Here is a 26,039-nt window from a genome sequence, read left to right as displayed (position 1 = left end):
TTTATACAGGGCAATTGTGCTGCTGCTGCTGAGGTGGCCACTTTCAGCAAACCCTGTGTGCAGGGGCCTAGCTCCGTGGCTGTTTGCCCTGATTTTAGAAACCAAGCATAGCTATCAAAAAGTAATCTCCAAATAGTTGAACTGCATTTCTTATCTGGTGAAGATGCGCAGACCACAGGAATACCTAATGCCTTTTTTCTCATCCTGTCCTCATCCCTCACACTACAGCAGGCCCCTCCCTTCCCTCTTCAACCTCATCCTCCCTCCCCACAGGCCCAGAGAACCAGCTGGGCTTTGTTCCCCTGCAGGCTATGGTTCATCATGCAAATAGCTCCGGTGTCAGAAATGCTTTTGGCTTCAGATAACAGAAAAGCTAACACCAGCTTTATCAATAATAATATCGGTGGTTTACTTAAGGTGTCCAGAGATGGTGGAGACCAGGATTGATTTCCTCCTCAATGTCGAGGACTCAGACTCTTCTTGTGGTAGGGCCATGTCCTAAACCCTGTATCCTGTGATTACCTGACAGGGCAAAAGAGATTTTGCAGATGCAATTAAGGTTAAGGATCTTGACATGGGAAGATTATTCTGGATTATCCAGGTGGGCGCAATTTGATCACATGAGTCCCCAGAAGTGGAGAACCTTTCCCAGCTGTAGAAAGCCTGAGAGCTGGTACCTGAGAAGGACAGAACTGTCATTGCAGAATTTGAAGATGAAGGGGGCCATGAGCCAAGCAATGCCAGTGACCTATAGAGGCTAAAAAACAGCAAGGAAATGGACTCTCCCCAGAGCCTCCAAAGGAGTGCAACCCTGTTGATCACATGATCACCAGATGGCTGCCCCAGAGCCAAATGTCACCTCCTGAACACCATACTCAAAGGCAGGGGAAGTGGATGGAGGGCAGGGGCTCCCTTGTTGTTTGCCACTCCTTTTGTCAATTGGGAAAAAATTCCAGAAACTCTGGTAGCCCTCCCCTTACATTTCCATGACCATGGGGCCAGCCCTAGCTGCTGGAGGGACTGGGAACAGCTGTTGAGCAGTTTACCTGATAGCATTTGCCATGGCTTGGCAGGAACTCTGGCTCTGGGAGAGAGCAGCAGCAAGATATTCAAGCACCACCTCCACCCAGCCCCTCCCACATTTCACTGAAGATTGAGTAAAGGAGACACTCCAACTACTCAGATGCTGGCTTCAGCTAAGCATTTTGCAAAGCCTCTCATGTTCTTAAAAGTTTGTGGCTATCATGACAAAATGGAGCAGCCTACTATACCTGCATATACAACTATGGAGGAACCTAGTTTTATCTCATTTACCACAATGTTTTCATTTTTTGGGTGACATAATGTTTAGCCTCTTCTCCAAACACTTCCTCAAGCTTTCCTTGCCTTCCAGCCACTGCAAATGACTTGCAGTTTCCCCTACATGGCACCTGACCCTTGTGCCTCCCTCCCTCTGCCCACAGTCCAGAAAGCCCTTTCCTGTGCCCTCTGGCTTCCTGATAAACTCCTATCATCTTCAAGAGCCAGTTCCCATGCCAGCTCTCCCCATGTGCTCCACTGAGGCTCCCGTAACACCTTTGTTCCCACATCAGGTTGACTGTCTTTGTTTTGTCGTTGCTTGCTCTGGCTGTGTCTCCCTCATTAGACTGGGATGCTTTCAAGGTAGGGACGCTATCTGGGTCAGCTTGGCACCGCAGAGCGTACCACAGCACCTGGTTCTGAGGAGGCTCTCAGTAGATACCTGTTAAGTAATAAGAATGTAGGGTGGTCCTGATGGTTTTTGACATTGAATAGGAAACAGCTCCCTGTTTGATCTTAATCACTATAACCTGGACATACTGTACTACATGCTGTTTTCATCTGACTTCTATTCTGTCCATCTCTTTGCAACTCCATTTGTTCATCCATGAAATGAAGAAAATGCTCATGGAATTCAGTGACGATTAAATGAATGAATATAGGTAATCTGGCACTTGCCACACAGCTAACTTCAATATAGTAGCTCTAATATTATGGTCCTTGAGGATCTTACTGTGTTATGGCCCAAAACTGCATTTGATTAAAGAAGGCTCCCCTAAAAAAAGTCATACGTATTCCATTTGTCCTTTCAGAAGGCAGTGAAGCATTTCCAGTCTTTAAGACAAATTCCCATCCAAAAATATTTAAGATTTCTAAAATATTTTGATGCTGAAAGAGGTGTGCTTCGGTTGTGTGGAAAATTTGCTTCTATGGAAGAATTTTTAATACAGGTCATTTCTATTTTACTTTTTCTGGCTGAAAGGATTTTACATTTATTCAAAGTCAAGAGGGAAAAGAAATCCAAGAACTACAGAAGAGCAGTTGAAGTGATTTATGCTTGATTTCTAAATGCAACATGTGTTTATACATAATTTAGAACTCAAAGAAAGCATGCTTATACAATCATGTGCAACTTTAAACTTTAATAACTCTGGATGAATACATGGTGGCAACAGTCCATGACACCTGAAAACATCATTTGTGGAGTGGCGTAGAGTTCAGTGTTCGCAGTCTGCATATTACAACGATATTTCACACAGCCCTGCTCAGTTTGATTTTCTCCACGTGGTTGATAATGGTCTTCAGTTGCTGCTAAGTGATTTTGCACATTTCATTTATAATCCTCACCCTACAATTACCTACGTACTGTTTCTGCAAGTTAACCTATATGCTATGCTCAGTCATGTACCTTTCAAAGTTACTAATGCAACTACCAAAGAGGGACAGTGTCAAAACCATTGTTTCCATCAGAAGGATGGCTGCCCCACACTGTGAGAACACTGCTGTTCCTAACAGAAGTTTAATTTCAGAGGAATGTGAGAATTCGTTTGACCTTAATTCCAGATGTGCATGCCTCAAAAGAAAAGTCCCATTCTCCTTCCTTTTGGGGAGTGCTTTTGGTGGCACCAAAGCTGGTATGGGGTAGTGGAGAGAATACTGAGCTTGGAGTCACAACCAGGTGAAGCTGCCCTGGTCTTCACTAGCTGTGTGACTTGGGCAAGCAGCTTGCAGTCTCTGAGCCTCTGAGATCCCCGATAGATGAGAACAATGACCCCCTCCCCAGGCTGTGCTGAGAGAGGGAATTGATCGTGGATATGAAAACGCTGCCCCGGCACAGAGGCAGGAGCTGAGCAACACTGCTGGATGAATAAACACATGTAACGCAGGGTGAACAGAACATTTCATCTGCGACAGCTGAAGGCACAGCTTACCTATGCCCATGGAAAGAACTGCGTGGAAAATTGCTTTGTTGCATTTTTGCCAGGTTGATGTTTGCAAAGCAGGGCACTCTTCTCCACATTTCCCCAAAACCCATCATAGGGAGACTCTACATTCTTTCCATCTCCTCCCCTCAAACAATTACCAAGCCATGTAGAACAAACTGCTGTCTGCCAACCGGTAGAGGCAAAGCAGTCAATAATCTGGACAGGGGTGGCAGCCTGGTCCTGTCTTTAACCCTGCCTGACTTTCCCAAGCACCAGACTGTGACGCCTGGAGAACAGCCTGGGGGAGCTGAATAAATGCACAGCACCTCATGCTGTCAAGCCAGAGAGGAAATTTACTGGGAAGAAGATGTAGGAAGAAGCCTGGTCAGCCCACGCCTAAAGCACACACCTGGGGAAATAAATTAGCTATTTCTATTGCACATCTACCCGCAGCCTGGTCCAGATCTAAATCTCTTCCCCTCCCAGCAGTGCGGCGGCGGCAGCCGCAGGCTCCCCCAGCGCCATCTCTTCAGTCAGGCTCCTCTCCAGGTCCTCCAGCTCCTGGCGCACCTCCTCCATGAAGCTGCCAACTTCATACTCATCGGGAGCCTCTCTGGGCAGCAGGATCTCCCCATCTTGGTCACGGCTCCCCACGAAGGTCGGCTTGCACACATACACCAGGCTGTGGCTGGGGAGAGATGGGACAAAGCCAGGCTGTAAACATGGGAGCCTGCCCAGGCCCAAAGCTAAGGTGCCCTGACTCTGTGGGGCTCCCAGCCTCACCTTTACACCCCCTCCTCTCCTGTCTCTTCAACAGAGACACTTTACTTCCCATCAACATCTATCTTAAAATGATGGCTGAGGGAGGCTCACTTTGGGAGAATGTGCTGGTGGGGGGCAGCTTCCCTCCTCCAGCGCAGGCCTGACCTCCTGTGACTCTCAGGCCTCACAGCCCAGGGGCAGGACCCGAGGGCTGTATAGCAGCACCACAGTTCCTCAAAGACCCTGGCCCATTCAGGCCTCCAGGCAGGAGTTAGCCTGACCCTGGGGTGTAGTCTAGCCACATGCAGGGAGCCACGGACCTCTGTGGGAGTGGGGAGGAAGAATTCCTTTTTTAAAAAAAATTAATGTATTTGGTAGAGATGGGATCTATGTTGCCCAGCCTGGTCTTGAACTCTTGGCCTCAAGCAATCCTGTGTTGGCCTCCCAAAGCTCTGGGATTACAGGCGTGAGCCACTGCACACAGCCATGGGGAATGGGAGTTCTGTCTGCCCAGCAGCCCTGGATTCTGTTGGGAGAGAAGATTGAGTAGAGGCTGCAGGGAGGACAGGGAGATGTGCCCTGAGAAGCTGGCCAGGCCTGAGCCTGATGCCTCACGGAGTCTCAGCAGCCTCAGACACTGTGGGCTGTGCCCTCCACCTTGGTGGCCACTCCTGGCCTCCCTGTGGCCTCTCTGCCAGCTCCTTTTTCTCTGTGTATCTGTCATTACAATGGGTCTGGGGAGGGAGCCGAGGCTTTTCTCCCTCCATGCCCTCTCCCTGGGCCATCCACTCATGAAGCTTCAGCCACCAGCTGGATGAGCCCCAGATCTGTGCCTCCTGGGCAGCCTGGGCTCCAGAGCCCCAGAACTGACTGCCGATTGGACCCTTCCATCTGCATGACCCAACGACCTCAAACCAATCCTAAAGGGAATCTACATCTCTCCCGGGGCAAACCTGCTCCTGCTCCTGCTCCTGTGCCCCTGCTGGATGGTACCTCCTCAGCCCTTGGCTCCCTGAGAGGGAGGGAAAGGGGGCCTCACCTGTGGGGCTGGCAGAGGAGGCCACTGGCACAAGGGCATCGGTCCAAGGCTCCATCAGGCTCCAGCTCCCAAGTGATGAGGTCCAGAAGCCGGCTGGCAGGGTCATGGCAAAGCTCGCCCTCCACAGGCAGGGGTGTGCACACAGGGAACAGCAGGCCTGGAACCAGCCCAGAGTCACCCCTGTGTGCCCAGTGTAGGCAGAAGGGCTCCGAGGGGAGGGGCAAAGAAATGGAGCACAACCTCCTACCTCCCACCGTCAACCCCAAAGTGCAGGTTTGAAGACATGGAATGATAGGAAACAAGAATGGCAGCCTGGGCTCAGGAGGGAATGATTGGTAGGGCTGAAGCAGGGAGGACTGCCTGGAAGAAGTGGGCTTCTGCTAGAGCCTGAGGGCCAGAAAGTCTGGAGAAATTAAGAGTGGGGCAAAGGCATTCAGGCCCAGGCACAGCACCAGCAAAGGCCTGGGGTTGAGCTCAGTGGAAAATGTCAGGGCCGGTGAAATTCCCAAAGAGGCCAAGGAGTAGTGGAGAGAAAAGGACGACAAGTAAGTTGGAGCTGCATGAGGCCTCGCAAGACAGCCTAAGGGGTCGGAACAACGTGGGAAACAACAGGAGCTGCTGCAGGTCCCAGGGGAGTAACACCCAAAAAGCAGCCCTTTAGGAAGATCACGCAGGCGGCAGGTATGGGGAGGACTAGCGGGCTGGGGATGCAGAGCTGGGGTGGTGGCAAATGAGAATTTTTCAAAAGCCCTATGGGGGCAGAGAGAGCCTGAGCAGACCTCACCTGGGAGAGGCAGTGAGGATGGAAGATGGGAGTGGAAGTGGGTGATTCACAGGAAAAGGAACCTGGGAAATAAGGAGTGGTGGGAGGGAGGGGGCTGCTAGTCCCACCCGTCTGGGGGTTCCTTCCAGACTGGGCTTCTGCATCTTGAAGTCATTTAACTTTTCTGGGGGAAAAAAAGGAGGTGGTCTTTCCACTCTGGGCAGAGGCTGTGGGAGTGCAGCACACACTGATGAGCATTTGGGAGCCTACCCAAGATGTGGGACGTGAACCCATGTGGTTGGCATGGACGTGGCCCCAGGAGGCCCAGTCTGGTTGAGCTTGGGACAGGGTTTTTCCTGCATCTGAGGGGAAGCCACTCACCTCTCTGGAAGGCACAACACAGTCCAGGCTGGCAGTCCCTCTGGTTGTCGCAGATGGTCCCATTGCTGCCCCTGGTGGCCATTTTGGTGCAGTGACCCCAGACACACAGCTGGTCTCCACAGCACTCACTGTCCCGGGTGCAGAGCTGCGGACAGGTGGGAAGAGCCTAGAGTCGGTGGCTCAGGGACTGGGGGCCTGCTGAGAGCCCAGCCTGAAGATACCACAGATGGGCCAACCTGCATCCTCCCTCGTAGAGACAGGTAGACCAGGCTGAGATTTCAGTGAAAGTCAACGGGACAGAGGTGGGAGCTTGGCTGGAGAGACATGGGGTCAGAACACTGGAAAAATGATACCAGGAGGACTCATGGAGCTTAAGATTTTGCAAAGAACAGCAGGGGATCTTTGTGGTCCCCACAGACTTGTGCCCTTCTGTCTTTTCCTTAGGTCCCTAGGTCCAGGCCCAAAGAGGCAAGGCCCAGTGATGAGCCGATTAAACTAAGGCCCAAGCCAGCCCAAGATGAGGATGGCCGGTGGGTGCCAGGGTCCTGCAGCCACACAGGGCATGGCAGTTAGAGAGCAAAGTGAGGTCCCCACGGCTGTGCCCACTGATGGCACTGAGTGGGGTTGGCTGGGAGATGCAACAGCAGTGGCCTCACCACAGACAGCCGGGTAAGGTAATAAGAACTGCTTGACTTTCCAAACTTATTAGCATGCTGTGTTATTGTCTGAATAAGGAAAAATGTTGAGGAAAAGTCTGCGAGTCCATGTGGCTTCGTCCAAAATGCCTGTTGGGTGGAGGAAGAGTCTCCTTTGCCCTGGCTTCACATTTCCCAGTGTAACCTACACTGGAGCAGTGCCCTGGCCTCTTCCTGCCCCGTCCCTCTGCCCTCTCTTATTGGCAGATTGGGAGAAAGATCTGGCGGGTGGGGTGCAGGCCCAGAAGGAGAGCAGCTGCCGCTCTCCCTGCTTGGGGGCTGCAGGAATGTCTCTGTTTGTCTACTAGGATGGGTCGTCCCCAGGGGAAGGAACAGGTGTAGGGACACCTCCTCTCCCTTCCCTCCCCTTCTTGAACTCCTGGCCTCAAGCAATCCTTCTGCCTTGGTCTCCCCAAAGTGCTGGGATTATGGGTGTAGCCATGGTGCCTGGCCGTCCCTCCTCTTCTCTGCCATCAGTGACACAAACAACATGACCAGAGGACATGGGGTGGGATGGGAGTGGCCCTGGGTCTGCAGATGGCTTCCTGTCATCCCAGACTGGAACGATTTCCTGTTCACTCCAGGAGTCAGTCCTTTGGGGAGCCCTCTTAGGTCCTCCCCATCATGGTGAGGCTCTTCTGGGAAGCCCAGCTGGAAACCCTGGGGCCCCTGGCCTTCTCCCCCGAGACCCAGGTGCCACAGTCCCAGAGGCCCTGGCATACTCACTGTCCGCTGGTCCCGGCACGGCTGGCAGGTGTACTGGAAGCTGGCAAACTGGCAGTACTTGCTGGGCCCGCAGTCCTCATCGATGATGCACTCCTGGGGAAGGGTACAGGGAGCAGATGTGTCAATGGGGAGCACAGCAGCAGGCCCACAGTGCCCAGGAAGGGCCAGGCCGCTTCCATTCCCCACTCTTGACCCCATAGGCTCAGGAGGGTCAGGAAAGGCCTCCAGACTCCAGGTGCTCCTGAGCCCTGCGTGGCCACACTGCCCTTCAGCATCTCCATGCCTAGCAGGCTTGGCGGCCCAGAGCCTGGAGGATCCCACACCAAATTCACACAATCGCCATCTGTGCACAGTTCTCCCCCTGCCCACACCCAGGGCGGGAGCACAGGGACTCAAGGCTGGTCTTCCACACAGAACAGATGGATTTAATAAAAAGTGCTAATGAGGTCCAGGCCCGCCCGACTGCACAGGAAAGGCTGGAAGCCAGGCGCCAAGGGCTCTGCTGACTGTGAAGACTGGGAGACAGCAGAGGGGCATCACCAGGGACCCTGCCACAAAGCCACAGCCCTGCCCACAGGGAGCGCCCTCAGGGTCCTGGGTCTAGGGTCCCCGCAAGAGGCAAAGGCAGCTGCCAACTTGGAAATGAATTAGAAGAGGCTGGACTCCAGCCCTCCCAGCCCAGGTGCTGTCTCCTCGTGGCTGCCAGCCCTGCCTGGCTGGAGAAATAGGGAGAGAGGGAGTGGGGGGAATCTGTCCACTCCAAGGCCTGAGTCACAGAGCAGGGGGGCATGGCTGAAGGCACTGTGGCCTGCCATGGTCACCGGTCACTGGCAGGAGCAGGGCTACTTCAGCTCCTGGACCTGCTGTCAGGCTCAGGCCTAGGAACCGGCAGCTTTAAAGCAGGGGAAGGAGGGCAGGGGAGGAGGGAACGTGATGACAGGAATGGCCATTGATCGCCCTTTTGAGGTATCAGGCTTGACAGCCCTGATCTCCCTAAGTGACTCTTCCCAGCAGGCAGCAGGTAGGCACTGCCTTCTGTATATTGCCAGCCGGGAAATGGAGGCAGAGAAGTCCCTCCAAGATAATGTGACTAGTTCAGGTTGGACAGTCTCTTTCCACCACCAGCCCTTGAGCCAAGGGGGTTCAGGGCTCCACATGCAGCAGCCAGAGGTGAGAACGACCCTCCTGAGGCCTGGTATTCTGGGGCCCAGCAGGCCTTCTGAAAGGGTCAAGGAAGGGAAGGACCAGCTGCCCCCTCTAACACAGAGCATCCTCCCATCCTGAATGCAGGTGTGGAGCCCCACCTGGAAGAGCCTGGCTGGGCAGGCCTGGACCTCCGGCAGCTGCCTCCAGTCCCCTTCCAGGGACTCTGCTGCTCTGATCAACACTGCAAGTGCTGGCGGCCCAGCAACGAGGGCGCTCCCTTGCAAAGCATTGATACTTTTGTTTCAGTTACTTTCCCAGCACCCCTCAAATGTCAGGCACGACACCATCGCTGTTTTTACGGATAAGAAAACCGAGGCTCTGAGTAGGGTGAACGGCCGCCCAAGTGAAGGGACTGAGTCTGAGCCAGAACCCCAATGGCCAGAGAAGTCCCAGGGCTAACAGCAAATCACAGATGCGCTTTGTCTCAGCCCAGCACACGCTCCTGTGAACAGACACAACTCAGGCTGTTCAGCCGGAAGCCTCCTGACATTCTTTCCAAAGCAGAATGGCAAGATGGAGTGGGAGGGATGACATTTGGGAGAAAGGAAGGGCCAAGAGGCACGGAATCCCTTCTCTGAACCAGCTATATTTTGAGGGACTGGGGACACAAAGGTGAATGTGAGGAGGCCTCTGCCCTTAAGAAATTCATAATTCAATTGGAAAAAGAGAGAGAGAAAGAGCAACCCAGTAGTAAAGGAGACAAAGGGTATGAACAGACAACTTAGAATAACAGAAATTTGCCTCTTCAAATAGAAAGACATTCAACCTCACCAATGAAATCAATCAAGAAATGCAACTTAAAAGAGCAGAATATCATTTTTTTCCACTTAGAATGGAAAAATTAGAAAGGCTGAAGGTCTCCATGGTGGGAGGAATAATGGCACCCCCAAAGATGTTCACATCCTATTCCCTGGAACCTGTGGGTATGTTATGTTACATAGGAAGGGGAAATTAGAGGCAGAGGGAATGCAGGCTGCTCATCAGCTGACCTGAAGGTTCGGGAGTGCACGCTGGATTTTCCAGGAGCACCTGATGGAATCACAAGGGACTTTAAAAATGGAAAAGGGAATAGAGGAAGAGTCAGTGTCAGAGTGATATCATGCAAGATGTCACAAACGCTCCACTGGCCATCGCTGGCTGTGAATATGGAAGGGGCCACGCATCAAGAAGAGAATCTCTCTTAGAGCCTCCAGAGAGGAATGCAGCCCTGCCCACACTTTGGTTTTAGCCCAGTGGGACTTGTGTTGAACTGACCTCCAGAACTGGAAAATAATAAATTTGTGTTGTTTTAATTCAGTAAATGTGTGGTAATTTGTTACAGCATCAATAGGAAACTAATAAAATATTCAGTGTTAGTTTCAGGAAACAGATATTGCCAAATGCTTTGGGGTAATTAAAATTGAAGGGTTTTTTTGTTTTGTTTTGTTTTGCAGGCAATCCATCAGCATCTATGAAATAGTTAAATGTATATGTCCTTTGACCCAATAATTTCCCTTCCTGGTGACTACCCTCAGAAACACTTGTCCATATATGTAAATATCTGAGAACAAAGGTATTTAAGGCTATATTGTTATATTATTTATAATCCAGAAATAAAATAAATGTCCAACAAGAGGGAACTTATTATAGTACAGTCATTTCACAGAAAAATCCCTCCACGCAGACATTAAAAAGAATGCAGTTGTTCTTTGCATAATGATTTCTAAAACAAGCAAGGGTTAGAACCATAAACAAAAGCAGGAAAAAGATGAAACCATACGCTTTTGTAAAGCCCTTCTGTAAAGCAGAATACCACCACACTCATGCCTATGCCCAGCACTGTGCCTGGAACATCATGGGCACACAATAAATCCGTGCTGAGTGGGTGAAAGCACTTGGATCTTACTGTGGCAAACAGGCTAACAAAATGCTGATCGTCAACAATGATTTGAGAACTAGTGCAAAAAACACATTCCATTAACTTGGCTTCTCATTCCCCCAAAAGGCCTTCGTAGACTTGGGATTTTCACTATACATTTCCTCTCCTAGATCTTTAATTAAAAATATGAGCTAAGACTCTTCCAGCATCAATTCCTGTAAGACCCTGAGATTTACAATTATCCATCAAGACAAGTGCATTTTCATCCCTAGGAATATCTTCCTTTCCCTGAGCAGGCTCCTGTGCATGACAAAGCATTCCCTTCAAACTTAATTGTTTTTCTAGGTAAGGAAAAAATATTTTGGCATGGAACTTTGCCAAAGACCTTTGAAAAATCTAAATATGCCAAAGCTCCTGGTTTCCTTTGGGGTATCAGCAAGGAGCACTGGTAGGTTAGTTCCGCATGATTCCCCTCAAGAAAGCTTGAGGCTTTTGTTATCGTCAAGCCCACCAGCTTGTCTGGTTGGATGTGCAACTGCCATTCCCAGCAGGAACACACTCTTTAAGAATTATGGTCATACTAGAAACTTCGGGACTCGAAGGCACACAAACTCAATCCTAGCTTTGCCACTTAACAGCTGTGAAACCTTGGGCTGCTGATTCTACCTCTATTAAAAACAAAGATGAAGGCAGGAGCTGTTTTGCAGGGCTGTTGCATGGAGTTCATGCTCAGTGAACGGTGGCCATAGCAACAGATAGCGATGCATCTGCTCCTCCACATATCCAATGCCTGATCCCGCCATGGTGCACCCCTGCCAGGGGACAAGCTTGTGAGCAGAAAGGAAGGTCTAAATCAACAGGGCCCTAAGGCATCCACCAAAACTTGACATCTCTGTCCTGATCAGCACTTGGGGATCAGACATCTAGTTCCGACTTACCTACATCCTGAGGGTGTCAAACAGGTGGGCAGTGGCCTGTATGTCCACCCCAGGCAAGTCCCAGGGCAGAGTGACCTTTTACTGTACAAAGGCCAGAATCTCCATCCAGTAAAGCTGTTTGCATTGAATCTCTCCTGAGGACCGCTAGCAGTAGGGGCTGGCTCCACCTTTCCCGGTGTTTGTTAGACCTGAGGAGGAGGTCAGGCCCTCTACCCTTAGCAGAACTGAGTGGGTGGGTGGAGAGGACATGTGTCAGTGCCCTCCAAGCACAGCCACGCCCACAGCTGAGAAATCCAGATTTTATTCTTTTCAATAATTATAATTGCTCTTAGCTGTGCTCAAGGGTTCTGTTCACATTTGAGCCAAGGTGTTAAAGGGGCCTCAGCATCCAACTGGGCTCTGGATGGCTGAGAAGCTGAGATCAGAAATAAGAGGCCTGGGAGGGAAGGCAGGGGCTCTGGGCTTGGGGTCTTGTTTTAGTAAGGAATGAGTACCTTGCAGGGCCTCTACGTCTTAGCTCTGGGACTGGAAGAGGGACTCCATTCTGCACTGGGCTAAAGTGAAAGGCGCACCAAAAAGCACTTCAGAGGCTACGCCTGCAACCCATCACATGCACGCAGAGCCCTGGCCAGATAGGACCACTAGTGCCCGCCACCTGGCACAATTTCTCTCTAGTCTCCTTGACATAGTCCTTATCCCCACTTCACAGATGTAGAAACTGAGACTGAAGGAAAGAATCTGCCAAGAGGTCACCTAGCTTGACGGGAGTGGAGCAACAGACTCTTTTCATTTCCTGCTGGGGAGATCACCATTTCTCTCTCCTCTTGTTCAGTCACAACTTAGTAGCACCTGCCCAGGACAGGGCCCTGGGCCTCATGCATCCCCAGAGGCAGAAGGCAGGAACTCACGGTCAAGGTCATAGCCACTGGGTGTCTGGGCCCAAATGTCATATGGCTGGAAGACAGCACCCTGCTGCATGGACTTCAGCAGCTCCTCTCCAGTCCTGGCCACTCCTGTTTGCCCCCACTCCTCCCTCCCATCCTGCTGGGGAAATCTGACAGACAGCCCAGAAGCTGGCCGTGGGGAATGCAGTCATTCAGAGGATGGCTTCTTTGTTGTCCCGAGGAGGGAACTATATTTAGAAAGCGCAGAAGCCAGTGGGAGAGAGGGCTGACCGGGAACACGGCATAGATTTGGCAGGAATGTTGGGCTGGAAGCAGCCCCGGTGCTTCGACACTATCATGAAATAGTGGAAAATGGCAAAGGAGTCATTCTGAGTCTTCGATTTTCCAGTTTAGAGTTGATCAGAGGAGAGAGGCTCTGAGAGAGCAGAAGTCAAAACTTGGAGGAGGGAGCAGACAACAAGCGAGTCCCTAGAGGCTTTCCCAGGGTCTGTGTGGGGCCCGCAGAGGCACCGCTTCTTTGGGACGCTTCTGCTACTGCACCTCACTCCTCATAGTGGCCGGGCACTTGGATTTCCCACACTTCTCTGGAATCCCAGACATTCTTGTTCACTGGAGGCCCAAAGGAAGAGGCTGCCGGGGATAGATGCCTCCAGGGCCAGGGCCTTCCCCTAGCTCCTCTCAAGCTCATGGCTCTGGAGAGAACATCTTCAGGGCAAGAAGTGAGGGTCAACTGCATGCAGAGTGGAGGCTCAGGACCTCCACCAATAGGATGCACTTGTCCTCAGAGCTCTGCACACTGTGCAGGAGGGGAGGACAAGAGTGGAGGTTTAGAGAGTGCCAACCATTTGCATGCACAAGCTTCAGGCTTTAAGTACAGTATGCCTCTCAGATCCTCACAGCCACCCTGTGAGGTCAGTCACCATCTTAGTCCATTTTTACTGCTATAGCAGAATACCCGAGACTGGGTAATTTATAATGAACAGAAATTTATTGGCTCATGGTTCTGCAGGCTGGGAAGTCCAAGATTGAGGAGCCAGCATCCGGTGAGGGCCTTCTTGCTACATCATCCCCTGGCAGAAGGTGAAAGGGCCACAAGAAAGGGCAAAAGAAAAGGGGACCAAACTTGCCCTTTTATAAGAAACCAACTCCCATAATAATGGCATTAATCCATGTCTGAGGGCGGAGCCCTCAGGATCTAAATAACCCTTAAGGGTCTCACCTCTTAATACTGTTAAAAAGGCAATTGAATTTCAACATGAGTTCTGGAGCAGTCTCTGACTCTAATTCCCCCAGCATGTGCTTGACTCACAGCTGCCATTCACGAAAAGAATAACAGAAAGTTAGCTGGGCATGGTGACCTGCATCTGTGATTCCAGCCATCTGGGAGGCTGAGGTGGGAGGATCGCTTGAGCCTGGGAGGTGGAGGTTGCAGTGAGCCAAGATCGCACCACTGCACTCCAATCTGGGTGAGACAGTAAGACCCCATCTTGGAAAAAAAAAATAACAGAAATAATGAACTGATGAGTAGATGAACCACTGGTCATAGAGCCTTAGAGCCCAATGGTGTTGATGGAAGAAAAGCTCAAATTTACACACACATCTATAAGAGCACACATCCTTCCCTCATAGCTCTCAGAAGGAAACAATCCTGTTGACATCTTGATTTCAGACTTCCAGCCTCCAGAACCGTGACAGAACAGATTTCTGTTAAGTCATCCTGGTTGGGGTACTTTGTGATGGTAGCCCTAGCAAACTAGTACATGTGGCTTCCCTCCATACAAGCCAGTAGCCCCAATCTCCTCTGTTTTAGATTTTCCATGCACAGTCAGCTCTGCTCCTAAGCCTTCAGCATCTTATTGCTAGAAGGTGACAGAGGGGTGGTCAGTGGGGAGGTACTGGTGCATTCCAAAGGATGTTGAGCCACAGGGACCAGAACAGGGTCTCTTGGCTGAGCCAGGCTCTGGCGCCCCAGCCCCGTACACATTCTGGTCACTGAAGGTTTGGGTGGGGCATGTTATCTGTGGATTACCATTTCCTGGCACCCTGGGGGTGGCATGGTCATGCCAGGCCCTGAGCGCTCCCAGGATGAACAGATGGTATAATTTGTGAGATAAACAAATATCCTCTTCTGGATGTGGGACTGTTCCCAGAACCCATGGGTGGGGAAGCAGCTTGGCCCAGGCACCCTCCTGAGCAGAGGTGGTCCTCTGGTAAAGAGCCAGCAGTGTGGGTGAAGTGGCCAAGGTCCTGGTTCACCCAGGGCTAGGGGCATCCTGGGATGCCAGACTTGCAGTGCCAACACTGGGAGAGTCCAGGCACAGTTCCCCACTCCCCACTGAGCCCCCATACTCCCCTCTACAGACTCTGTCGCTGCACTTGCCATACTGCTCAGTCACAAGTCAAGACCATATGGCACAAGTGTATCTGGGGCCATGTAGGGCTGAGACAGGCTTTTGCACACACGCCTGGGTTCTAATACACGTTCACTTACAAGCTAGGTGATCTTGGCCTAATTACTGAGTCTCTCTGGGTCTTATCTGTAAAGCAGGGAACCTCGTGAGGTTACTGGATAGATTAAGGAGATAACAGCTGCATAGTGCTTAGTGGCCTCCACTCACTCTACCCCTAGAGTGGATCTCTATTTGCAGTGCTTAACTCACGGCAGGAGCTCAAAGGATGGCCTCTCCTGAGCTTAAGTGTGGGCCAATGGGTCCATTTGTTAATGAATACATTTCTACTGAAAAGGCCCAGAACATCAGGCTTGAGCCAGTGCCCTGCCCATTACCAACAGTACAACTTCCTGCTTCATCCTAGAGCCCTCTGCTCTGGAGGGGAAGACAAGAAGAAGGAGGACAGTTGTAATGGAACCAACAGAGGGCCCAGGATGGGCCAACTACCAACAAGGACAAGGAGACTGCAAGGGACAAAAAAAAATAGACACAATTCAATCACCCCTGGGGGCTAGGCCCCCGGGCATCCATCACCTCAGCTCATCCTCACACTATCCTGTCTTCCAAAGTAAGCAAGAGAAGCCCCATTTGACAGATGAGGAAACTGAGACAGTACAATGAAGTCACTTGCCAAAATCAGAAGAAGTGGCAGAGCTGCACTCAAGCCAACTTCTGCTCAACTGCAACCCAGTGCTCTATGGTGCTCTCTCTGGGAGTGGGTGGGCTGGGTCAGGGCCCCAGCCAGGGGGCAGGAGGTGGTAGCGTGAGGCAGGAGGCGGCAGTGTGAGGCAGGAGGGAGCTCTGGAACTCTCAGGGAGGTGGAGCACTGCCAGTTGTGCCTGCTGCAGGAGGGCAGGGTCCACAAGGCTGGCCCTGGCACAAGGTGACTGCAGGATTAGGAACAGTGCCCTGAGGAAGAGCAGCAGGCAGCCTCCCTTTTATCCTACAGGATTCCCAAGTCAGGCTTTCCCCATTCCTGAGAGTCCTTTTTTGACCTTAAAACCAGGCCAGTCACAGAAGCCTGTAAGATGCGCATTTGTCTGGAACACAACAGGGCGCCTCCAGTCTTTCCTGGATGCTACACTGGAAACTCTCAGCCAGCCCAGGAGGTGGGGGCTGCAAACCTCACTGAGGGGCTCCAGCCTGACCCACTGCAGAGACTGCCCTGTGGAAAAACCCAGGCAGGAGCCAGGAGCCCCTCGGTGCCAGCTATTATTATTCTGAAGCGCTAATGTCTGCAAAGGCCTGGCTCGCCTGGGGCTGCTCCCACTAATTTTCTTCCCTAAGTCACACAGCCTAGGAAAGAGGAAAATGCACCCCGAGCAGAGCTTGGCACCCCAGTGGAGAACACTGCTCCTAACCCTTTAGTGCCTGTCATGCCTTGCTCATTCAGGAAATAGTCCTGGAGTTCTCTCTCTCCTCCTATCCTCCCTCTTCCCCTTCCAATATATACAGCTCCCACCTCTGGGGCTCCTCTGGGAGCCTCCACTCTTTGCCGGTCCCTGGAAAAGCTTGTTCCCTCCTCCAGGATTCTTGTCCTGCTGCCAGGCCACCGAGAGCCAGCCCTCCACACACAGAGCCTCCCAACATTCTTTCAGTCTGAGTGGCATTTCCTCTGGAAAAGTCAGATGCATATTTAACTCCAAAGGAAGCGGCTTGTCTCTACTCATCCAAGTGCCTGTCATCCCGCCTGGGTTGGCGGCTGTGGGGAGAGCCCTCTCTACCCACTCCCCTCAACACTTCTCCAGGGACTTAGGGTCTGCACAGCCCCCACCACCTATCCAAAGACACGCTGTGTGGGTGGAGCGACTGAGCCTGACCTGGGTCTATCCTTCCCCAGACACACCGAGTCCACAGTTGGCACTCCACATGCAGAAGACCAGGAGGCTGACGGCATTTCAGGCCCAAATGCACTGACAAGTCCAGCAGCACTTCCAGGTCTCCCAGACCCGCTGCCTCCTCAATGGCTCCTTATTCCATTGCATGGGACCTCTTCATGTAGGGGCCTCAAAGTGGGGAACCTCATGAGGTTATTGGACAGATTAAAGGAGATTTAGTCAAATTTAGCTAAGTCAATTTTATTTAGCTAAATTTTATTTGCCAGATTTAGCAAATAAAATTACAAGATGCCCAGCCATAGCTGAATCTCAGATAAACAATGAAGAGTATTTTCATATAGTATGCCCCAATTATTACACGGGACAGACTCATACCAAAAATTATTTTGGTATTCTATAGGGTGTCTTGTATTTTATGTGCCAATCCGATCAATGTGAAGATTCAACAGGTGCATTTCTTGGAAGAGAGAGAGTGGGGGCCTTAAGCAGGAGAAGGTTGGGAAAGAGCGGCTGGTGGCCACAGAAAGAGAGGTGGCCTCAAAGACATCCATGAAGATAAGAAAACAAGGACATCGGGGTGCCTGCTCCTGACCCCAGACAGGAGCAGACGACACAGCACTCCAGGGAGGAGGCCAGGAAGCCTTCCTCCCCCTACCCACTCACCAACCCAGATTCTGGCCTGTGCTTCAGGGGTTCTGTGAGCATGTGCAGCTTTTCTTCTTCTTCCTTTCTTCTTCTTCTTTCTTCTTCTTCCTTCTTTCTTCTTTCTTTTCTTCTTTCTTCTTTTCTTCTTTCTTCTTCTGCTCTTTTCTTTTCTCTTCCTCCTCCTCCTTCTCCTTCTTCTTTCCTCCTCCTCCTCCTCCTTCTTCTTCTTCTTCCTTCTTCTTTTTTTTTTTTTAACATTTTGTTTGGTTTTGCTTTTATTTTTATTTTTTGTAGAGATGGGGTCTCTATGTTGCCCAAGCTGGCCTTGAACTCCTGGCTTCAAGGGATCCTCCCACCTTGGCCTCCCAGAGTGATGGGATTACAGGTATGAGCAACCATGCTCAGGTGCAGCTTCTGTACTTGGAGAAAAGGCCTCTGGATTCTGTGTGATGATAGGGGTTGTCATGAAACAATCATAGCCATAATGGCCAACATTTATATTGCTTCTTAGATATTATTCCCAGAGCTGTCCTGCATCCTAAGCATTAACTCATGTGATCTCCAAACAATCCACTGAGAGAGGACTGTTATTATTCCTGTTTTACAGACGAGGAAACTGAGGGACAGAAAGGCTGAGTAACTTGCCAAAGTCACACAGCTAGTGAGTGCTGGAGCCAGGATGTGAAGCAGCAGCTGGCTCTCCTGCTAGGTCAGGCAGCACATGGGGGCTGGGAACCAAAAAGATGGCCAGGTTGAGTATCCCAAGGTAACAAGAGCAGCTACAGAGGTGGGGAACAGGTTCACTGACACAAGGAAAGGCACAAATCGTGACAGTGAACGCCTCAGACTCTCCCCAGCCTAACTTTTCCCATCCACTCAGGGGCCTTGGCCTCTGTTCCCCAACCCACAGGGAGCTCCAACTGTCTGACCCTTGTGTCAGGAAATGGAGGCTGGGCGGGGAAGCCTTGGCAGGAGCAGCCCCTCGCAGCTGCTGCTGTATATGCTCAGGGCCCACAGGCCTTTCAGCTGCTGCAAACTCCAGGCTGCAGACCCCACAGGGCCTACAGTGTCTGGATGCAGCACAGGAGAGCCAGCCCAGGTCCGTGTGAAGTCCCCCACGTGACTCGGAGAGAAATGCTTCCGGTCACAGGCGGGTAGCCAAGTTCTCACCAGGTTCTCAGGAACTGAATCTGGATGTGGATCCCAGGAGACGAGTGCCAGAGAGAAAGGAAGCTGGTTTCACTCCTACCTCTACCCTCCTGAGAAGTCTCTATTCCTGCCCAGCTCCTGCTAAGGCCAGGAAATTGGTGGAAAGGGGCTCTGGTGGTTTGGGGCTCACTGTCCTGGGGTTTCCTCCCAGGCAGGGAAGGGCCTTGGCTACCCTCACAGATGCTCCCACCAGTCCTACCTCATCCTCTGCACAATATGGCAGCAAGGAGGCCAGCGTCCAGCCACCAGCCTGCCTCCCTCTCCATCAGACTCCTTTCTGCAGCCCCAGTTATCTGCCTAAAACACAAACTTGATTATGCACATCATTGATCATAATTGTTCAGAAAGCTGCTCCAGCCGAGGGGCCCTGCAGAAGGCTAAGGGTTGCACAAATTCAATCAACGCATAATCAGAGGAGACAGCCCGCCTTGCAGGCCCTGGGAATAGTCAGCCCGCATCTGTGATTCTGGCATCATAAAAGAATGTGACAAGGAGATAGGGAGTGAACAAAAGGTGTGTCCCCAGTGACCCGGGGAGAGGGAGGCCTGGAGCTCCGTGGCAGCTCTCTGCTCTGATTGCACCAGGCACCCTGGAACCCATGACGTCCCTTCAGCAATCTCAAGCTCCCTTGGCTTTAATTCTCTCACCCAGCAACCTACAGAAAACCAAACTTGTCCCCCAGGACGCTGACACCACATAAGGGGCATCCTGGGTGGGAGTCCCCACTTTCCTGCCACTGGAATGAGATGTTCCTCACCCCTGCCAATTAATAACCTGTGCTTTTGGTTTACACATTAGTGAGGTCGGAATTTAGTGAGCAAGATTGCTGAGCAGGTCTGGTCTCTGAAACTGCAGGGCTTACGGGTTCTGAACTGTAGCAAATTGACCAAGGTCATGAGTTCCCATAAGACTGTCACCCTGAGCACATTCTACCTCACAACTGATTGTCTCTCTACCTTCTCCGGCAACCATGACCTGGAGTCCAAACTGCAAGGTATACAAAGCACTTAACAGTCAGCTCCCAACCTGTTTTCCAGTCTGATTTTTCTGACCTCCCTAGGACCCAGATTTTTGGCCCATGCTTTTAGAATGCCCTTGCCTCCCTTATCTGTCAATTAATCTTCAGGAAGCAGCACAGATGTCTCCTTCTCAAGGACGCCTTCCCTGACTCTCCCACCGGGCAGCTAGCGCCTCTCTCCTGGGTGCTCCTCAGCCCTGAGTACCCACCCCAGTTGGGTACTGAGGGCTGGGGTGACAAGGGGAGGAATAGTTCAGGGTTCAAGGACCAACAGGTGGTTATAAGACATGCCAAGACTCATGCTGGGAAAGCCAAGATTCAGATGGGAGGGCTGTAAGTGCCCACAGTTGGTTTTTCTCTCTGAGGGGTGGCCCTGTCCAGGCGACCCATGGCTGATTGATCACTGGTGTCTCCAGGCAACCCAAGGAGGGAAATGCCTCAGTCCCTAAAGCCCCCAAGACCTGCACTGAAATCACTGGTCTCTTCTCCACCTAGAACACTCATAGCTTCTTTGATTAAGGGATTGCTTCTAGAAACAGAAAATAGTAGGGGGTTGGAAGGCAGCATACCAGCCCCTCAATCATACCGTCCTTATCCTAGCAGAGCACTTGGCTCTAACGACTCACTTCTAATGAACTGACTATGGAGGAAGTCATGCTGCATAACTTCAAGGCTGGGTTCTAAGAGGCAACACAGCTTCCACTTGGCTCTTTCCCTCGTCAGGTGCCTGCCCTTTGAACCAAGCCACCATGTTGTGAGGAAGTCCAGGCTACATGGCGGGGCCAACAGCACAGGCAACAGCCAGGAGCTTGGGTGAAAAGAGCCTCTGGATGTCTCCAGCGCTGGTCATTGAGTCTCCCTGGCTTCAAGTCAGAGGTCTCAGGCATTACGGAGCAGAGACAAACATCCCCATGGTACTTGTCCAAGTTCCTAACCCACAGAATCCAGGAACATAATAAATGGTTGGCTTTTTACCACTAAGTTTGGGTAACAGATGCCCAGAACACGGTGCATCCAAATTCACCCTCTGCCTTGCCAGCCTTCCTGCTGGGCACTTTGAAGGTGATGATCTCAGGGCTCGGCAGGTATCACCGATGCCCATGGGGCTGGGTGGGGGTGCTGCTCCCCTGCAGCAAGGCTAACCAGAAGCAAAATCATGGTGGGGTTTGTGCCCTCAGCAATCACACAGTCATCTACAGAAAAGAGGCCTGTCTCATATCCCTCTGTCTTATCCTTCTCTCTGTCCCTCCACTTTACAGCTCCGTAGCTGATGTCAGCAACTTTTCCATCTCCACTTTGCCCCTGCCTGACCTTGGCTAGGACCCCTGGGCCTTCTTGGTTGCGCTCCAGGCCAAACAGGTTTGATATTATCATCCATGGCTAGCAGCTCCCCGCCCCCAGCAGAGCTTGCATTCCTATGAACCCGAGGACTTTTTATAACATATCTGTCCGTGTGGATGTCCTGGTCTCTGGATCAGCTGCTGCAGGTGCTCCCCAGGGTCCTAGTTGGTCTCTGAGGAAAGGACCACCCCCATTCCCAGCCTTGCCCCCCATGATGCTGGAAGTTCATGGTGAGGGCCTCTTTTTTAAAATAAGTGTTCAGGGCAATGAACAGCAAGACATCTGGAGCTGCCTCTGGGGAGTGGTGTGGGTGCTCCAGGGTCACTGGAGGAGTCATGGGGGCCTCAACCACGATGTGTCAGAGGCGTGAGGATAGCCCTCCCGGAAGAAATGCTGGAGGAGAGAGATCTGGGGAATCGTAACAAGCCCTCCTAGGGGAGATGACAGGCCCTGCTGGGTAAAGGGTCTGGGTGACATGCCAGGTCTCCTAGGAGTTGGCAAGTTAGCAGAAACATGTCCCACCAGCTTCCACATGGCGCTGTCTGAAGGGTGGCACCTGCTCTACCCCAGCCTCTCCACACACTCAGCTACCTCCACAAATCTCCATCGCCTTTTCCTCCTTTTCTGGCTTTGGGGCGCAAATAGCACTCTGGCTCACAGCTTCATCCATAGCCTGCATCTCTTTGTCTCCAGTCTCAGCCATTTTTTGGGACATACCAGAATTGGCGGACCCCTCAGAGCTGACACCTGCCCCAGGCTAATAATGTTGAGCCGTGGCGGGAAGCAGCGCCCTGCCGTGGCCACAGGGCTCTGGGCCTTCTCACTTCCATGGGCCAGGGAGACCATGGCCAGTCCTCAGGCCACAAGCGAGGATGATGTCCCGACACAACCGTGGTGGGCAGGGTCCAGGCAGGGCCTCCTGGGTGGCCAGAGTTTATGTCTCTTTCCTCAGAAAACTCCTCTGGAGGCCCTAATGAAATCCCCTTTCTCTCAAACACGGCAATTAATAAGATTAAGTTTAGAGTGCGTCGCATGATTTACCTGCACCCAGTTAAGCCTGGGAGTGTTCACAGGATTGGTTGTGCTATTCCTTGATTCATGCAAGGGAAGGAATGATGCAGGGGATGAGGGCTAGGAATTGAACAGGATTCAGGGACAGGGTGGAAGTACATGCTTCTGCTTTTCGGTAATTACAGAAAGCCAAGCAGGCTCTGAGAGTGTCCTCACTGCCCAGCCTCATTTTGATCACATTCAGGACACTCCCCCTGCCCTTGGGGATGGATAGAGTTTCTCCAGACTGACTCAGTTGGTTTCTTGTTTGCTCTTTTTAGATGAGTCAGTGAGCTGACTTGGCCTAGCTCAGTCTCTTAAATTTGGTTTTCCTTTGCCTTGGGAAGGAAGTGATAAATGTGCCAAGTCCCTCCACACTCTCAGCACTTGGAGATAGTGCCTATGCAAGAGCTGGTTCCTGAGGAGACAGTGCTTCTGGGACACAGTCCCTAGGCACGTGTCCTTGAGAGAACTGGGAGGTGATGAAAACTGCATCATCTTTTGTATTTTCTCTGTCCATCCCAAAGGCCTAGGGCTGGAGCCTTCCATGGGGCAGGTGAAATCTCTCAGGAAGAACAAAGTTCCGGGGGCTGTGGCCTGTAATCCCTCCTGACATCACAAATCTCCACTGGATGTCATGTCTGCATCCTCCAGCTACGCCATGGGTAAGACAGGCCGCAGAGGGAGAAGGGAGTCAGAGGAGGCTTCACGCAGCAGTTGAGGCTGCCAAGCTGCGGCCACGGGCCAGGGGCCTTCTCCACCGAAGATCAGCCTTGGCTGCAGTTGTGAGCAGCAGGAGTCAGTGCAGGCCCCTATCTGGGCTACCCTGGTGTCAAACGGTCCATCTGGGAGATCCCCAGGATGAGTTGGGCACTCCTACATCTGAGACGGAGCCTAGGCCCAGCATTTTCAAGACCACCCCCCCACCCACCCAACAACGCTGGTAATCAGAATCTTCTCAATCTTCAGTTTCTTGAAAATGGCTCTTCGTAGTCTTTAGGATTCAAACCACCTGAATGGGGAGGCTGGCGTGACTCAGGGAACCTCAGGGTTAAGTCTTATCTACGATGGTGGGGATGTCACTCCAATGAAGGCAACAGACAGATCCTTCTACAGCTTCCCTGCTGCCCACTAGGCCATATCTATATCTGTAACTAGGAGTGACTAGGAGGCCCCAGTGTGGACACTGGCCTTTTAAAAATAAGGGGTCTTAACTTTTTTTGTCCTAGGAACCCCTTTAACACCTAGATGAAGCCTGTTCTCCTGTTCTCAGAATAACAGAGTTAGATGAATAAAGGTAAACATACAGGATTACAAAGAAAAATGGTTGCATTGAAATCGAGTTATCAGAATATTTTGAAAGACAGTATTTTATGGGCTTCTTATGAACACACTGGATTGCAAGACCTATCGGCAACTCTGACAACTATCTTCATCTCTAAGTGCTGAGCATAAATGCTATTTTAAGATATGTATACCAACAGTAAGAGAAGATAAAAATATTTGTGATTGCTACTGGTACGAAGTACTGCTAATAATACTGTGGTTTGTTGTCCACATTTCAGATTAAAGGAAGTGCTCAATTTAATTTAAAAGTAAGTGAAAATAAAAACGCATTACTTTTCCCGTGAGTTGTATCCAGATTAAGAAAATAATTCTGCCGTATGCCCAAGGTGAAGAACCACTGCTTCAGTGCCCCTAATCCATTGCCCTCTTTATAAATACAACTCAAAGAATTCGCTCAATTCTCTTAAAAAAAAAAAAAAAGGAAAAGGTGAAGAAAATCTAAAGCAGAACAAAAACAGAACCAGTTTGTTTTCCTTGGGCAGAAAAAAAGTCACTTCCCCAGCCCCCTGGCAGGGCTGCTGGGTGGGGGACCGCACCTGGCATTCCCTGCCGAGCCTCTAAGGAGCGTCCAATCTTCTGCCTTCCAGCCTCTTCCCTGCCCTGAGGAATTATTCTTTCTTTCGCCTCCAACACTACCCACAAAGTTCTTCCACAGTGAGGACGGAAAGGGGTCTCCCAGAATTTTTTAACTTTTCAAGTTAAACCATTTATGCTAATGAGCCTGGGAAAAACTTTAATTTGTTTCAGTGGTGGAAAAACATATGCTTTGACCTCATTTTGCTCACAAAAGGCCATGTCAAATTTTGCTTCACTTTTGTGGGATGGCAAGAAACATGGAAAGCTTCAGCTCCAAGGAGGAGGCCATGTGCAGATGGTCTAGGGAAGGAGGTCTGGGCACACCCAAGCTTCCTATTCCAGACACCCTGGAGCCACCCATCCTCATAATGGCCTTGGTGCTGCTTCTGGCTGGAGCTAGGAGATTCCTTTGTGCTCCAGCACCAAGGAGCCCAGCCACACCACCAGGGCTGCCCCGTCTCTCCAAACCAAGACTCAGACAACAGGCTCTAAAATGACCAACTCCCTCTACAGTGAGCTCCCAAAGCCTGCTGTCTTCCTCAGTTCTTGCTGGGCAAGCCTGGGTAAGTCATTTAACTTCACTGGGTTGCAGTTTCCTCATCTGTAAAATGGGCATGATAAAACCTCATAAGCTATGTTGTCAGAAAGATTAAGGGTGATAAGTAGGACCACATTTCATGGCATGTACCAGACATTCTGTTACTATTAGTGACCTTCCCACCATCTGATCATTTTGCAAGGCAGTGTTCAATGTACTAGAAGGAGTCGAGGCTTTGGAGTAAGACAGATTATTTGGAAATAATAATAAATCCCAACTCTGCCACTGACTAGCTGGGTGACCTTGGCAAGTCACTCTGAGTTTTTCACTCCTTATCTTTAACTCAGGGCTAGTACATCGTGCTGTAGGTGGGTTTGGTAAGAGTGAAGGAAAATAGCTCATATGAAATGATCACACAGCATCTTAATGTATGTGCTTAATGAATATTTTGTTCTCTTTCCTTCCTCTCACCTTCCAAATCCCAGCAAAACCATAGGGGTGCAGGGAGAGGAGAGCAGCTCTGCACAAAGCAGGCACTGAGTATGACTTCTGGCCTTTGATTTGAACTTTCTGCTACAGGATGTGTGTTCTCTCTGGGGAAGGAGGTCCCCACAGATTTAATCAAAAAAGGAGGACCCTGGAAACAATGGAAAAAGCAAAGGCTGCTAGGAATCTCATGCACGTGGGGCTGAGCCTAAGTTCTTCTGCTTTCCAGGCATGAGAAGGATAGAATCTGCTGGCCTCTGCCCATCCCAGCCACCCGGGTACCCCTGGCCTAGTGGGCAGGCCCCTCCGCCATCTTCAAGCTGGGGTGTTTTTCTATCCTAGCCACTACTCTTTTGTTCCTGCCTCCTTTCTGGGAGGGCTTGAATTATGAGATTATGGAAAATTCAGGCTGTTTTCCCTGTGGCTGTATTTTCCACATCGCATCACTGAAATGTGTCAATGGCCAACCTCTTCAGACACGGAAGCATGCCACCCACTTAAAATGCCCCTCTCCTGGTTTAGAATGTTCCTTTTCAGCAGCAGCAAGTCTGACATCCCATCAGTGGTGAGAACAAAAGGAAGTGGGTGTGAGATTCCACAGTTTCCTAATCATCTTCCACTGAGATCTTCTCCCCTGAGCCCAAGGGGCTCTGCCATCCCTGGGAGCGGAAAACCATATAGTTGTCCTTTGTGATGTTGGTTTTCCATCTGAGGCCTTTGGAAGGGGGAGAGGCTCAATGACTCTTGAGCTCAATGACTCAATGACACAAGCTGTAACTCGGGAATGGAAAGTTGGGGATCAAAACAACCCAACATTATAGCTGCAAACCATCATGACTTTATCAGTAATATATCTTTTTATTGAAATGGCCAAAATTTACATCTGGGTTCATACTCCAGTTCTACCATTTTACCATCTGCCATGATTTTTGGAATTTAACTTCTTTAAACTCCAGTGTCCTCATCTATAAAATAATATTATATCTACTTCATAGTGTTTTTTTTTTTTTTTTTTTTTTTTTTTTTTTTTTGGGGGTCCGCTCT

The 26,039-nt window shown here is 50.8% G+C and overlaps 1 protein-coding gene across 4 annotated transcripts in view; it reads right to left on the bottom strand.

Moving 5' to 3' along the window:
- Positions 1 to 2,334: 2,334 nt before the first annotated feature.
- Positions 2,335 to 26,039, bottom strand: part of DKK3 (dickkopf WNT signaling pathway inhibitor 3) — a 47,666-nt gene continuing 23,961 nt past the window's right edge. For 2 of the 4 annotated variants that reach the window (XM_025357027.1, XM_025357026.1), the window contains exons 5-8: positions 7,591 to 7,683; positions 6,170 to 6,314; positions 5,026 to 5,182; positions 2,335 to 3,954 (exon numbers count right to left, since the gene is read on the bottom strand). In XM_025357027.1, the coding sequence (XP_025212812.1) occupies positions 3,690 to 3,954; positions 5,026 to 5,182; positions 6,170 to 6,314; positions 7,591 to 7,683 (660 nt within the window). In that variant the 3' untranslated portion in view covers positions 2,335 to 3,689. The remainder of the gene's footprint in view (positions 3,955 to 5,025; positions 5,183 to 6,169; positions 6,315 to 7,590; positions 7,684 to 26,039) is intronic. The other 2 variants (XM_025357028.1, XM_025357029.1) reach the window with 1 other exon arrangement.

This window comes from Theropithecus gelada, chromosome 14 (genome assembly GCF_003255815.1).
Source record: "Theropithecus gelada isolate Dixy chromosome 14, Tgel_1.0, whole genome shotgun sequence".
Taxonomy (NCBI): domain Eukaryota; kingdom Metazoa; phylum Chordata; class Mammalia; order Primates; family Cercopithecidae; genus Theropithecus; species Theropithecus gelada.
This window is presented reverse-complemented; position numbering and strand designations above follow the sequence as displayed.